The sequence below is a fragment of the Pongo abelii genome, chromosome 9, assembly GCF_028885655.2.
Source record: "Pongo abelii isolate AG06213 chromosome 9, NHGRI_mPonAbe1-v2.0_pri, whole genome shotgun sequence".
In the NCBI taxonomy this organism is placed as follows: domain Eukaryota; kingdom Metazoa; phylum Chordata; class Mammalia; order Primates; family Hominidae; genus Pongo; species Pongo abelii.
In genome coordinates this window covers 859524-874860 of record NC_071994.2, presented here as the reverse complement: position 1 = coordinate 874860, position 15337 = coordinate 859524, and the positions used below count along the sequence as shown (strand labels likewise).

Sequence of the window (15337 nt, the reverse complement as noted above, 5' to 3'; positions counted from 1 at the left end):
GACGCTGTGGAGGCACAGCTGAAAAAGGGTCAGTCTCTTCTCCAAGCGCTTAACAGAATCAGCTGGAATCTGCTGCTCCACATGGAAGGAAGAAAAGGGTATAGGGACTACCTGTACCATTTACCTTTTGGCTTTTTTATTCCTAAATCTCCCCCTATACTATTCCAAAAAATTACTTTGAATAAAAAATTCCCCTTCTGGGTGCAAACACCCCTGCAAGGAGGAGTAGGTATTGTGTCCCTCTTCCGGCCCACCCCATCCTCACCAGATCAGCCCAGAGCCGGAACCGCACACACACCCTCCCATGCGTCCATGTGGATGTGTGGTCGAGGCCACGTCAGGGGTGTGTACCAGGCGCCAGCAGGGCTGTCCTTGCCAGGCGGCTTCAGAACCCCATGACTGGGCCCCCAGCAGTCCCTCAACATAGAAGAGCCAACCAGTTTCCATGCTTGTTGCTACAAATGCCGACACACGAGGGCGCCCAGCACGCCACGCTCCTCAGAGAGGAGGAGGATCCGCCTCCTCTCTTAGGCAGATGAACACAGTCTAAATTATCAGCTCACACAAAGGAGACACGGGGCCCCATCACTACTCTCCGGTGTCAGCTCACACAAGGTAGACTGAGGACCCCACCATTACTCTCCAGCATCTGCTCACACGAGGGAGACCGAGGATCCCACAGCTACTCTCCGACGTCGGCTCACACGAGGGAGACCGAGGACCCCACAGCTACTCGCCGACGTCGGCTCACACGAGGGAGACCGAGGACCCCACAGCTACTCGCCGACGTCGGCTCACACGAGGGAGACCGAGGACCCCACAGCTACTCTCCGACGTCGGCTCACACGAGGGAGACCGAGGACCCCACAGCTACTCACTAATGTCAGCTCACACGAGGGAGACCGAGGACCCCACAGCTACTCTCCGACGTCGGCTCACACGAGGGAGACCGAGGACCCCACTGCTTCTCGCTAATGTCGGCTCACACGAGGGAGACCGAGGACCCCACAGCTACTCTCCAACGTCGGCTCACACGAGGGAGACCGAGGACCCCACCGCTACTCTCCGACGTCGGCTCACACGAGGGAGACCGAGGACCCCACAGCTACTCGCCGACATCGGCTCACACGAGGGAGACCGAGGACCCCACAGCTACTCGCTAATGTCGGCTCATACGAGGGAGACCGAGGACCCCATGGCTACTCTGCACCTCCACGGGTTCTCTTTCCACCAACTCTGTCCATCCCAGCAGAGACACCACCCCACTCTTCTGCCTTGGCCGCTGCCCCCCGTCCCTATCTGTGGCCCTAGGAATGACCTGACCTCCTCAGCACCTACTCTGCCCTTCCATTTCTAGGTGGCACACCCCAGCAGTCCTCCAATGACAGCACCTCCTTCCCCAGCAGTCCTCCAATGACAGCACCTCCTTCCCCAGCAGTCCTCCAATGACAGCACCTCCTTCCCCAGCAGTCCTCCAATGACAGCACCTCCTTCCCCAGCAGTCCTCCAATGACAGCACCTCCTTGCCCAGCAGTCCTCCAATGACAGCACCTCCTTCCCCAGCATGGCAATGACAGCACCTCCTTCCCGAGCATGGCAATGACAGCACCTCCTTCCCGAGCATGGCAATGACAGCACCTCCTTCCCGAGCATGGCAATGACAGCACCTCCTTCCCGAGCATGGTTTTTTTTTGTTTTTGTTTTTGAGACAGTGCTGCTCTTTCGCCAGGTTGGAGTACAGTGGAGCAATCTCGGCTCACTGCAACCTCCGCCTCCCGGGTTCAAGCGATTCTCCTGCCTCAGCCACCCAAGTAACTAGGACTATAGGAGGGCGCCACCATGCCCAGCTAATTTTTGTATTTTTAGTAGAGACGGGGTTTCACCATGTTGGCCAGGATGGTCTCGAGCTCTTGAACTCGTGATCCGCCCGTCTCAGCCTCTCAAAGTGCTGGGATTACAGGCATGAGCCACCATGCCTGGCTTTTTTTTTTTTTTTTTTTTTTTTTTTTTGAGACAGAGTCTTATTCTGTTGCCCAGGCTGGTGTGTAGTGGTGCAATGTCAGCTTACTGCAGCCTCCGCCTCCTGGGTTCAAGCGATTCTCCTGCCTCAAGCCTTCTGAGTAGCTGCGATTACAGGTGAGCACCACCACACCCAGCTAATTTTTGTATTTTTAGTAGAGATGGGGTTTCGCCATGTTGGCCAGGCTGGTCTCAAACTCCTGACCTCAGGCCCGCCCACCTTGGCCTTCCAAAGTGCTGGGATTACAGGCGTAAGTGAGCCACTGTGCCCAGCCTGAGCATGTTACTTTGAGTCATCTACTACTTAGCTGGATTTCAACAACTGGCCCTTTTCTTCAAGGAAGGCCCATGGGTACCATGTTACCTGAGCTCTCTGAGGTAGGAGAACCCTGCCTGTGACCTTCATCCCCACGGGACCACTCAGGCACCAGAACACGGGCCATCCACTCCCTTCATGGGACCACTCAGGCACCAGAACACGGGCCACCCACCCCCTTCATGGGACCACTCAGGCACCAGAACACGGGCCACCTGCTCCCTTCTGGCTGCAGACGCTGTGCACTGGCCACCTGCTCCCTTCCAGCCATAGACGCATTGCACTGGCCCCTGGAGACCCCTCCTCACCCTGGCTCCTCCCTCCTCCGTCCCTGGCTCCTGCAGCAAGTCCTCTGTTCAGGTAGTGCCCCACTTCATCAATCTGCACGCGCCTCAGGGGTGGCCCTGTCTTGCATTCTGCTCACGCGCAGACATCCACCAAGCACCTACTAGGGACCTGGTACTGTTCAAAATGCTGGGTTTGTAAAGCGGCCACCGCAGTGGACAGAAACCTCAGAGCCCAGGAAGCTTCCACCCTGAGGGTGGAAACAGGTAATAAACAGGGAAGCAACAACCCTGGGGGCAGGAGGAGAGGGAGGGCCAGGAGGCCGTGGCCCTGAGGCAGAATCCACTGGACCTTCTGGCTGGTTCTGATCCCCAGCCCCACCCTCCCTCTCCTGCACCAGCGCCCTCTGATCATTCGAGTCTTCCTTCCATCTTGGGCACCCTGTTTTTGGGGCGCCCACCACGTGCTCTGCCACCTATGACTGAATGGCCCGAGGAGCAACAGTGCCTTCAGGCACTGCGCCTGCTCCCCCGGCTCTGCGGTTCTGCTCCTGTCCATCCTACTGCGGGGTCACCCATCTCTGAGCTCTCGCGCTTCTGAGTATCTGTCTTCTCGGGGTTGTGCTGCGGTCTCTCTGCCAGCTGGGCTCCTCCTCGCCTCACAGCTGACAGGAGGCTGCCTCGTTCTCTATTGTGGGGATGTCCTCGCCTCACAGCTGATAGAAGGCTGCCTCGTTCTCTGTTGTGGAGCATCCTGTGTGGTGTGGGGTGCAGCACCCTGGTCTCTACCCACTATGACAACCAAAAATGCCCCAAGACATGGCCCAGTGCCCTCACAAAGCCAACGTGGCCCAGTTGAGACGCCGGTCTAGGCCTGTTTCTCTCATGCCTTCCCACCACCTTCTCTCCAGTCCTCACTGTGTGGTCTGGGTGGATGTCCACCCACTCCCCCGTGGCCTGAGGCCTAGCTCAGCCGGGTGGCACCGTGTGGGCGAGGGGTCAGTTTCCCAAGTCCGCAGGGTATCCTGGAACATGCAGGTGGGGACCCTGCCTGTGGCACAGACACCCCAGGGTTGCTTTAAGCTCTTCCAGAGCTGGTGACTCAGCTCCACAAGGCTTCTCTCCAAATTAACAAGGGACGGAACAGATGGCCAAGGGCGCTCCGGCGTGGTGCTCAGCTTCTCCGCGTGAAGCCCTTGGGAAAGGGCGCGAGGAGGAGCTGCCCCGAGATGCATCGTTCTACCCGGTGCCCTGTGGGGCTGAAGCCCCTCCTTGGTTCTGCTGGCAGGGTTTGGGCGTTCTTCTTTGATCTGTGTTTTGAATCTCAGTGGTATTAGATTGCACTTTACTTGAAATCTAAACTTGTAATTCTCTTTTTGCTTTGGAGACAGGGTCTCGCTCTGTCGCCCAGGCTGGAGTACAGTGGCATGAACACAGCTCACTGCAACCTTGACTTCCTGGGCTCAAGCAATCCTCCTGCCTCAGCCTCCCAAGTAGCTGGGACGACAGGAGCACACCACCACACCTGGCTAATTTTTTAAAACTGTTTGTAGAGATGGGATCTCCCTATGTTGCCCAGGCTGGTCTTGAACTCCTGGGCTCAAGCGATTCTCCCACCTTGGCCTCCTACAGTCCTGGGATTAGAGGTGTGAGCCACCGTGCCCGGCCTAAACTTGTAATTCTGGATCCCACCTTAGGCTACATCTCATCTCCCATAAGATGGGGAGAGTAAAACATTTCCTAGGCTAAGCAGCTCCATATTTGATGTATTTGGCATGAAAGCAGCACATCTTCAGCAGGAGCCCAGCAGGAGCCCGGCACGAGCCCGGCACGAGCCCGGCACATACCCGGCTACAAGGACCTTAGGGATCTCCCCGGCGAAGGCCTCGGCCATCTCCCGGCTGCCCACGCTGGCGATGCAGTGCAGGGCCAGGCCCATGAAGGTGGGGTTGCGGCTGGCCAGGTCATTCTTGATGGCGTTGTTAATCAGGCGGATCAGCTCACTGTTCGAGTTCACCAACACAGAGATGAAAAGGTAGCCCTGCGTTCCAAAAGACAGGAGAAGAGAAAGCTCATGACAATCCAAGTCCGCCTGTGGCCCTGAGTCACCCAACAAGCAGTGACACACAGATGCGGAAGCAGCCCGGGCACCACCCACACACCCAGGGCACTGCTGTGGGAGCTGCGCCTCTCAGGACTCGGCAAACGTCTGTTCCGGTGGAACCGAATGCTCTCATGGCGCAGCGTTCCCGTGGGGCACACCGGACTAGCGTGCCACGAGCCAGACGCCAACAGGAACTGGACGCCCCCCGTCCCACTCACTTCACTGCGGGCCACGCGTCTGAGTGGTCCGGACGTCACACTATCCTCAACTTAAGATGGGAGGGAACCTTCACTGACAGGCTGATTTTAGCTACAATGATTTCCCGAAACCCGGCTGCCTGTTCCCTCCAACTCTTTAATCTGCCTGTGTCACAGCCTCACGCCGCCCCCCGCCACCTCCACTGACCCAGGGCAAACCCCAGTCCTGTGTCACTGCCACTCCTTCCCAGCCATCCTCAAAGGTCACACCCTCCCCACCCAGAGGGAAACAGTGGTTTTCTCCAGACCCAACCCATCACTGACCACCCAGGTTAAAGATGTGCCCAGCTTCCCACAGCTCCCAGGAAGACACCACGAGGGAGCTCCCGCTCTTCCAAACACCACTGCCCTTTCAGCCCTGCACTCGCACACCCAGGCCACTGCCAGGCACCACACGCTCTGCTCACCCTGCTCCTCCCGCCCTCAGCCCCCAGTTAACTTCCCCTCCCTCCAGCCTCAGCTCAACACACCCACCCCACTCCCTCTCTCAAATCCTTTCAAATCTATGTCTGTGGAGCCATGTGACACCCATCTCCCCCAGGACAAGGGCAGGGCCCAAGTTCTGGTCCCTGTGCCTCTGTCCTCAAGGCTAATCCCCCATCCCCCCAACACTGCTTGGTGTACCACAGGCACTCCACAAATGCTTGAATAAATACCAATACTTATCAAAACCCCTGAGACATCTAGAGTCTCTCTTAATTTCTCTAAGTTAAATTTTTTGACAAATGGAAGAAAATATTACTTTATACCACCAGGGAAAACACAGAAATTATGTGACTACAAGAGACTACACAGCTCAACTTGCAAAGCCCAAGAAGGCTTCAAAAGCAGAGTGACAGGACACTGTGCATCAGCCCGGCAAGGGCTGGGGAGATGGTGGGGCGAGCACCCCTCACACCAAGACCCAGCCACGTGCCTCCAGCGCCTACTGCAGAAACAAAGCTGTCCAAGGGGCCACGGGACAGGTCTACTTGGGACAGTGTGTCAACAAGGCACTGTGGCAGGGAGACACCCTCCCCTCCTCTGGAGGCTGACCTCATGGGCACAGAGCACCAACCACATCAAACGCTGGGCCGCGTGCAGCGGGCGGTCCTGAAACTCGCCGTAAGGGAGGTTGCAAAGAAAGGAGGAAAAGGCATGGCCACCTCATCAGGAAAACCGCATGCGGGAGGAGGAACCCTGTGAGGGCATCGGGGCTTCCTGAAGAACACCCAGATTGGGCGGGAAGGGGGCCCTCAGGGTGTTGGCAGCAGGTGCTAACAAAGACTGGGCATGCGTCTCCATCTGCAGCAGACCCACGTGGCTCACGTCAGCTGTGGGTAGAGAAGGAAGCAGCGGCCCTACGCGGGCACGGGGCCTCAGTCCTGCCAGGCACATGCCATCCTCCACCGCCTCCACCTGCAGCGATACTCACGATCTGCTTTTCCGTGTATCTGTTTGAACTCAGCAGGTTCACAGCCTCCATGTGTCCAAAGTCAATGTCATGACCAAGGAGAAAGATGAAGAGCAACTTGCAGACGTACTTTTTTTTACTATAGCCATCGAGAGCCTTGTCACCTACAGAAAAGGTGGGGAAGAGGTTTTACTCCAGGCGGGCAGAGGCAGGGGAGAGGGGAGAGCAGAGGGCAGTGCAGCAGTACAGCAGGCAGCATGGACGAGCCTCCAGGAGAGGGCTGGCCGGGCCCAGGCAGGCACAGTGCAGACGCTGCTGAGCATGAATAACCTTTCTAAACTCGTGGTACTCATGAGAATCCAAGTTTTTTATTTCCCTTTTAAAAACAGGCACCAGAACATCCAGCAACAAGAGTTCTACCCTCCCACGACAACCCTGCGCAGGTGCAGCCCAGCTGGCCCTCACAGGGCCTCACTCCGACCAGCCAAAATCCCACAGAGGGCCCTGCTGTGATGGAACTTGCAAACCCTGCCTTCAACCATCAAGCTTGTCTTTGAAATCAGTTTAATTTAGGCATATGAACACAGTCTAAATTATCTGCCACTTCACAGCCATTCTAGGGCAAATCAGCTGGTCATGAAAACAAGGCCCACACGCGACGGCCCCTAGGGCTTCTGTTTCTCTGCCTCATCGCAGTTTGTCTGAGCCCCTCACAAGGGATCACGGCAGGGCAGGTTCAAAACATGTAATTGGCAGAATATAAAATTCCAAAATATAAAACCAACCCTTAAAAAAAGGGCCATTCTGGGCCCGGCGCGGTGGCTCACGCCTGTAATCCTAGCACTTTGGGAGGCCAAGGCGGGCGGATCACCTGAGGTCAGGAGTTCAAGACCAGCCTCAACATGGAGAAACCCCATCTCTAGTAAAAATACAAAATTAGCCGGGTGTGGTGGTGCATGCCTGTAATCCCAGCTACTCGGGAGGCTGAGGCAGAAGAATTGCTTGAACCTGGGAGGCGGAGGTTGCGGTGAGCCGAGATCACGCCATTGCACTCCAGCCTGGGCAACAAGAGCTAAACTCCGTCTCAAAGCCGTTCTGCATTGCCAGGAGTTTCTATCCCACCTGAGAGGTGAGGGAGTGTCCCTCAGAGCCAGCCTCCAGCAGGCTGTGGAGGTGAGCGGGAAAGGCGCCCTTGTGCAGGCCAAGTCTCACAGAGACTCTGCTGCCACAGCGTGAAGGAACGCAGGCTGGGAAGACAGCCCAGCCACGCCAGCCGCTCTGGCCCCCTTCTTGTGAAGGGCTGGGGTGCTCACACCTCCACGGACAACCTCAACTGTGTAGAATACAGACCGGCCACATTTCCTGGGGAACAGTGCATCACCAGTCGGCCAGTCAGCTGCATGCTGCACTCTGAGGAGCTCATGAGAAACCCCCCTCCTTGTCAGCGGCAAATTAACATAATTTAAAAGACCAGATGATATAAATAAAAGCAGACCCAACCTGGTTCCTCCCTCCCCCCGCCCCGACCCACTTATCTGCTTGCTGTGCCCAAGGGGTCCCAGCAGACACATTCTCCGTGCCCTGTATGTGCAGGAGGGCACACACAGCTAAGCACGGGCTGCGCAGCAGAGATCCTCCACTGGGAAGCCCCAGCACCGTGTCTCCTACCCAGCCCAGATTCCATCACCCGCTGGAAACCGCCTTGGACAACCACAGCCAAAAATACTGCTTGACCTCCTCCTCCCTCCAGAGACTTCTCTGTTACTCAAAGCACCTCTCAAAGGAAAAAATAACTGACAGGGGAAAGGACCAGCGGCCCGACTGGGCTGAGTTTTGTGGGACGGGGATGGGGACAGGGATGGAGATGGAGATGGAAACAGGGACGGAGACGGAGACAGGCTCTCTCCGAGAGGAGCCGACAAGTCTCTGCTCCTGCGGGACCCCAGACGAAGAGCTGCTCTAGAGCTCCCGGGTGCTGGGAAACTTAGGCCCACTTTTAGAAGCTGAGCCCACTGGACAGTGAGGGTGATGCAGGATCACCTCTGGGCCTTCCAGGGATGTCACAGAGCACTCCCCTGGGCACACCACCCCTGTTGCATAAGCATCGTGAGGGGCAGCGGAAGTCGCCAGCACGAGAAGAAAGCCACAGTGCTCGGTCCCGCTGCTCATGTGGCGGCATGTGGATTCCTGGCCTAACCCAGGGCCACAGGAAACAAGCAGCAATGCTCGCTCCACACCCTTACCCATCTCGGTGGGGCAGGTGGCAGGTGAGCCCGCCAGCTCCCCCGGCAGGTGCCACTGTGACGTTTATCCCTCCTGAAAGGACCCAGACTGATACAGTCTTCAAAATGCTAGTTTCAGTACTGGGCTAGAATTACTTTTTTATTCTAGTAATTTCAAAATGTTGAGTTGAACTTTAATATTCTGAGCTATAAAAGGCGGAGGATAACAGTAATATCTGTCTCCTTGGTTTGTGCAGATCAGAGGAGAGAATGGCTGGGAAACCTCATCCTAAACCATAAAAGGATCACGATTAAGTTTGGGCTCCAGTCTGAAAGATGCAGCCACTTGCTTGTCTTGTGGTCTCAGACATATTCCTTAACCTCTCTGAGCCCAACTTTCTCAGCAAGTTATTATAAAAATGAAACAGGGCCGAGCACGGTGGCTCACGCCTGTAATCCCAGCACTTTGGGAGGCTGAGGCGGGAGGATCATGAGGTCAGGAGATAGAGACCATCCTGGCTAACACGGTGAAATCCTGTCTCTACTAAAAATACAAAAATAAGCCGGGCATGGTGGTGGGCGCCTGTAGTCCCAGCTACTCAAGAGGCTGAGGCAGGAGAATGGCATGAAGCCGGGAGGCGGAGGTTGCAGTGAGCCGAGATCGCGCCACTGCACTCCAGCCTGGGTGACTGAGCGAGACTCGACTCCGTCTCAAAAAAATAAAATAAAATAAAAAAATAAAATGAAACAGCACAGCACACACGGAGTATCAGGTGTCTGAGGCAACGTAAGGTCACAACACAGGTTCATGAGCACCATCTTTCACTGACTCATCAGACACACACAGACTTCACAGACGATAAAATGTGACAAAATGTCTACCTCATAATGACTGAAACCTGCCTGGTTTTTTTGGTTTTGTTTTGTTTTTCCCAGACAGTCTTGCTCTGCTGCCCAGGCTGGAGTACAGTGGTGCAGTCTTGGCTCACTGCAACCTCCACCTCCCAGGTTCAAGCGATTCTCGTGCCTCTGCCTCCCGAGTAGCTGAGATTACAGGCACACGCCACCATACCCGGCTAATTTTTGTATTTTTAGTAGAGACGGGGTTTCACCTTGTTGGCCAGACTGGTCTCAAACTCCTGACCTCGTGATCTGCCCACCTCGGCCTCCTAAAGTGCTGGGATTACAGGCGTGAGCCACCATGCCCGGCCTGGTATTTTTTTATAACAAAGTATCAAGTAAAATAAGATAAACTGGAGAGTGAGTCAGGAACCAGAGCTTCCAGGCTTTCTCTTGACCTGAAAGTTGGGAGGAGGGACAGTGCCCTGACTGGTCACCAGCCAGAGGCACTGCTGGCTCCACACTCTCCAACCCCCATAGCCTGCATGAGGCTCACACCCTCAGGGGCAGGGTGGGGACTCCTTCCACTTCCTCACCAACGCACACCAGCCCCAACAACAGTGTGTGGCACAAGGCAGTTGCTCAGTTTTTGCCTTTTACATCAATGAATTAATAATCAAGCAAACTAACGGCAAAATGAAAAACAGGCTGCCCAAGTGAAAGAAAAAATAAAGCGTTTTATCTGGAGACAAGGTCTCCCTCTGCCACCCAGGCTGGAGTACAGTAGCATGACCACGGCTCACTGCAGCCTCGACCTCCTAGGCTCAAGTGATCCTCCCACCTCAGCCTCCCAAGTAGCTGAGACCACAGGCATGTGCAACCACATACGGCTAATTTTTCGTACTTTTAGTAGAGATTTTTAGGGTTTCGCCATGTTGCCCAGGCTGGCGAGTGATCTGAGGTTAAGTGATCTGCCTGCCTCGGCCTCCCAAAGTGCTAGGATTATAGGCATGAGCCACCGCACCCGGCCTATTTAGCAAATTAATGTCCACAACCTGGGAAACTCCTGGAGACGATCAATAAGAAGAAATTACCAGTCAGGTGCAGTGGCTTATGCCTGTAATCCCACCATTTTGGGGAGGATTCACTTGAGGTGGGTGAGTTCACCTGAGGCCACGAATTCGTGATCAGCCTGGGAAACATAGCGAGACCCCATCTCCACAACAAGTTTTAAAATTTGCTGGGCGTGGTGGTGCACACCTGCAGTCCTAGCCACTCGGAAGGTGGAAGCAGGAGGATCGCCTGAGCCCAGGAAGTCAAGGCTGCAGTGAGTTAGGGTCATGCCACAGCACTCCAGCCTGGGCAACAGAACAAGACCCTTTCTCTTTAAAAAAGAAACTACCATGTCTCTGTAGAGTATGAGAACACAACAATTGTTTTCTAAAGGCTTAAAGATGGAAGGCACACCCGTGAACATCCCAGTAACTCCCCTGGGCTCCCGCAAGCATGGCAGGCGCACACAAGCACTGATTTCTTGCCCATGCATCTGCAGGTCAGCCGGGGCCGCCGTCAAGACACCGTCAGATCTGGACGGGCCTGCTGTGCATGGCTCTGCTCCAGGCCCACACCACCCAAAGCACGTCCTTACCACAGCAGAGGCAGGAAGAGCCCAGAGGGGAGACTCCCTTAAAGCTGAAGCTGGGACTGACATGAACACTTCCGTCCACACACCTTAGGCCACACATCAGATGGTCACGCCTAACAACCCTCATTAAAGGATAAAGATCACAGGGAAGCCATTTGGGCCTACAGTCTTCTTGGTGGCAAACAAATACGGTTTCAACTCTCTGAAGTTCATCACACTACTGAAGAGGCTCCACAGACAGACACGACCGCGAGACACTACGTCAACTCTCTGAAGTTCACCGCACTACTGAAGAGACTCCACAGACAGACGCGGCCACGAGACACTACGTCAACTCTCTGAAGTTCACCGCACTACTGAAGAGACTCCACAGACAGACACGACCGCGAGACACTACGCACTGGTGGAACCTATACATCTCCCGCTGTCCCGCCCGTTCCATGCTCTCCACCTCCACGCTTCCATCTGGGATTATTTCCTTTAATTTCCCGCCCGTTCCATGCTCTCCACCTCCACGCTTCCATCTGGGATTATTTCCTTTAATTTCCTGCCCGTTCCATGCTCTCCACCTCCACGATTCCATCTGGGATTATTTCCTTTAATTTCCCGCCCGTTCCATGCTCTCCACCTCCACGCTTCCATCTGGGATTATTTCCTTTAATTTCCCGCCCGTTCCATGCTCTCCACCTCCACGCTTCCATCTGGGATTATTTCCTTTAATTTCCCGCCCGTTCCATGCTCTCCACCTCCACGATTCCATCTGGGATTATTTCCTTTAATTTCCTGCCCGTTCCATGTTCTCCACCTCCACGCTTCCATCTGGGATTATTTCCTTTAATTTCCCGCCCGTTCCATGCTTTCCATCTCCACGCTTCCATCTGGGATTATTTCCTTTGGAATTTCCTTTAACACAGGCCTTCTGGTAGCAAATTCTTTCCATTTCTGTCTTCAGCGGGTATTTTTTAGCTTCATTTTTGTTGTTGTTGTTCACAACATTTTATTTAAAAAAAAATAGGAAAAGCGAGACTGTGGCATTGTCTGTGTAGCAGGGTGGTAGCACTCCAGCCCATGCTCTGGCCAAACCGACTTCAGCCTTACATGCAGGCTACCTACCAATTCAGGAACAGGGCCCCAAATTAATTCCCTTTAAGGCCAACCAGATTCCCCCGACACCCCATCAAGCTTTTCCTGCCCTGTTCATCTGCAGGTGAACCCCGGATCCTGCCCACCACAGAATATGCCGATTTTTATTATCTAAAATGGAGCATACAGACTGGTGCCCCGCAGAGAAGCCCCAGAACTCCAGGTCAGAGCTGAAGCTGCAGTCAGACCCGCAGGCTCCCTTGAAGCAGGATGGTTCGTGATGCCCTACTCAAACAGGATAGCTTCATTCTTAAAAGGTATTTTTGTTGGATATCGATTCTTTCCCTGGTTGTAACTTTCCCAACATTTTGAGGTTGTGTAGAGCACCCCCATGTCAAGACACCCAGCGGCAAGTCTGGAAGAGGACTGGCTCGCTGACAGTTCACTCTGCCCTACAGGTATTCCCTCTCGGTGAGGCCTTCATTTCACAGTGGAAGGGGGTCTCCAGTCTTTTGACTATCATCCCTCTAGACAAGGCTCCTCAGCCCTGGCACCACTGACACCCTGGCCGACGCCTCTGTTGTGGGGGCCACTCTATGCACTTCGGGTGTTTAACAGCCTCCCACCTCCACCCACGAGTGGACCCACACTCCTAGGGGTCAGGTGCAGTGGCTCATGCCTATAATCCCAGTACTTTGGGAGGTCAATGCAGACCGATCGCTTGAGCCCATAAGTTTGAAACCAGCCTAGGTAACATGGCAAGACCCCATCTCTACAAAACTTTTTAAATGTTAGCCCGGAGTGGTGGTGCGCACCTGTGGTCCCAGTTACTTGGGAGGCTGAGGTGGAAGGATGGCTTGAGCCCAGGGGGTTGAGGCTGCAATGAGCTGTGATTGCACTGGGCAGCCTGGTCAACAGAGCAAGATCTTGTCTCAGTAAATCAACAGATCAATCAATCGATCAATTGTTTTCAGCAGAACGGGTGGTCTAAATCAGCAGTGCTCACACAGCAGCCTCATGCCACATGCGGTCAGTGAGCAAGTCAAACAGCCAGTCCAAAGTGAGATTCACTCTTAAGTGTGACACACACACTAGACTTCAAAGACCTGGTATAAAATAACTCGGTACCTTGTTTTTTTCCGTTTTTTTTTTTTTTTTTCTGAGACAGAGTCTCACTCTGTCACCCAGGCTGGAGTGTACTGGCACGATCTCGCCTCACTGCAACCTCTGCCTCCTAGGTTCAAGCGATTCTCCTGCCTCAGCCTCCTTAGTAGCTGGGATTACAGGCGCCCGCCACCATGCCCAGCTAATTCTTGTATTTTTAATAGACACGGGGTTTCGCCATGTTGGTCAGGCTGGTCTCAAACTCCTGACCTCAAGTGATCCAGCCACCTCGGCCTCCCAAAGGGCTGGGATTACAGGCGTGAGCCACCGTGCCGACCAGTTTTTTTTTCAATTGATTACAACGAAATTTTAGATATACTGAACTAAATAAAATATATTATTAATTTCATTTGCTCCTTTTTACTTTTTCTCAATGAGGCTGCCAGAACATTTAGACCTATGAATGTGACTGATACGCTATTTCTAAATTGGACAGCACAGCTCTAAGTCATCTCATCTACCCACAGCTGGCAGGGCAGGCCTCAGGCAGCACATTTCTTACGGACAAGGAGTAGATTTTCTTCTGTGTCTGCTGCCATCACCCAGGGTACGCGCGTGCTCAACAAAAGCCAACAGATCACTGTGTAGGAGGGGCCACCTTCCCTATCTAGGACAGCCAGACAGGCATGGAGTCTCCTTTAGTCCCAAAACATTTATACAGAGTTTATAAAACAATTTTTTTTTTTTTGAGACGGAGTCTTGCTGTGTCTCCCAGGCTGGAGTGCAATGGCGAGATCTCGGCTCACTGCAACCTCCGCCTTCCCAGTTCAAGCGATTCTCCTGACTCAGCCTCCCAAGTAACTGGGACTATAGGCACATGCCACCACACCCAGCTAATTTTTCTATTTTTAGTAAAGATGGGGTTTCACCATGTTGGCCAGGCTGGTCTCGAACTCCCAACCTCAAGCGATCTGCCCACCTCGGCCTCCCAAAGTGCTGGGATTACAGGCATGAGCCACCATGCCTGGCCCCCACTTTTTTTTTTTTTTTTTTTTTTTGAGAAGGAGTTTTGCTTTAGTCACCCAGGCTGGAGTACGATGGCGCAATCTCAGCTCACTGCAACCTCTACCTCCCACATTAGAGCAATTCTCCTGCCTCAGCCTCCTGAGTAGCTAGGTTTACGGGCATGTGCCACCATGCCCGGCTAAATTTTTTTGTATTTTTAATAGAGATGGGATTTTACCATGTTGGTCAGGCTGGTTTCGAACTCCTGACCTCAAGTGATCCACCCGCCTCAGCCTCCCAAAGTGCTGGGATTACAAGCGTGAGCCACCACATCTCGCCAGAGAGTTTGTAAATTTAACAGCCTAACAAAGTCTTTAAAGTTACACCTCAACAAATTAGATTATTATTCTGAAACCTATAAAAATCTCCCATTCAAATTTAATCTTTACCATTCTGAAGGCCATGAACTCTTTTCACAATAACAAAATGGATTAACACTGGCTGGGTGCTGGTTTCTTTTCAAGCAATTTCTATGTATTTCCTCATTTCCTCACAATGAGCACAGCAGACGCAGATCCTGTTCAGTGAAGGCCCAGTGACGCCAAGAGTAAGGCTGGCTTTGTCAGGGTCGGGCTCCCCCAGGTTGAGAGCCACGGCTGAGCAAGAGGGTGCCAGGGCGCAGCCCTTTCAACCCAGTGCCACTGCCTCCAGCTGGCAATCTGGGCTCCCAAGCTCCCTGATGGGCAGGTGGTGGTGACTCTGTCAGACCCACATCTCCATCTGCCTCTGCCCTTTACTTTTCACTGGTGGTGGTGACTGTCAGACCCACATCTCCATCTGCCTCTGCCCTTTACTTTTCACTGGTGTCACTCTGAATAAATCTTCTGTACACAGCCCATTTCAGAGTCCACATCCTGGAGAACCCAACTTGAGATCACTGGTTTCCCCATTCTATAGTTAAGAACAAAGGTGCACACCGGGCGCGGTGGCTCACGCCTGTAATCCCAGCAATCTGGGAGGCCAAAGCAGGTGGATCACCTGAGGTTGGGAGTTCGAGACCAGCCT

The 15337-nt window shown here is 53.8% G+C and overlaps 1 protein-coding gene across 2 annotated transcripts in view; it reads right to left on the bottom strand.

Annotated features, from left to right (window-relative positions):
• The window catches only part of AP2A2 (adaptor related protein complex 2 subunit alpha 2), an 85331-nt gene that overhangs the window by 35285 nt on the left and 34709 nt on the right, over window positions 1-15337 (bottom strand). For both annotated transcript variants that reach the window (XM_024254421.3, NM_001131556.1), the window contains 2 exon segments: window positions 6395-6537; window positions 4467-4660 (listed from right to left, as the gene is read on the bottom strand). In XM_024254421.3, the coding sequence (XP_024110189.1) occupies window positions 4467-4660; window positions 6395-6537 (337 nt within the window).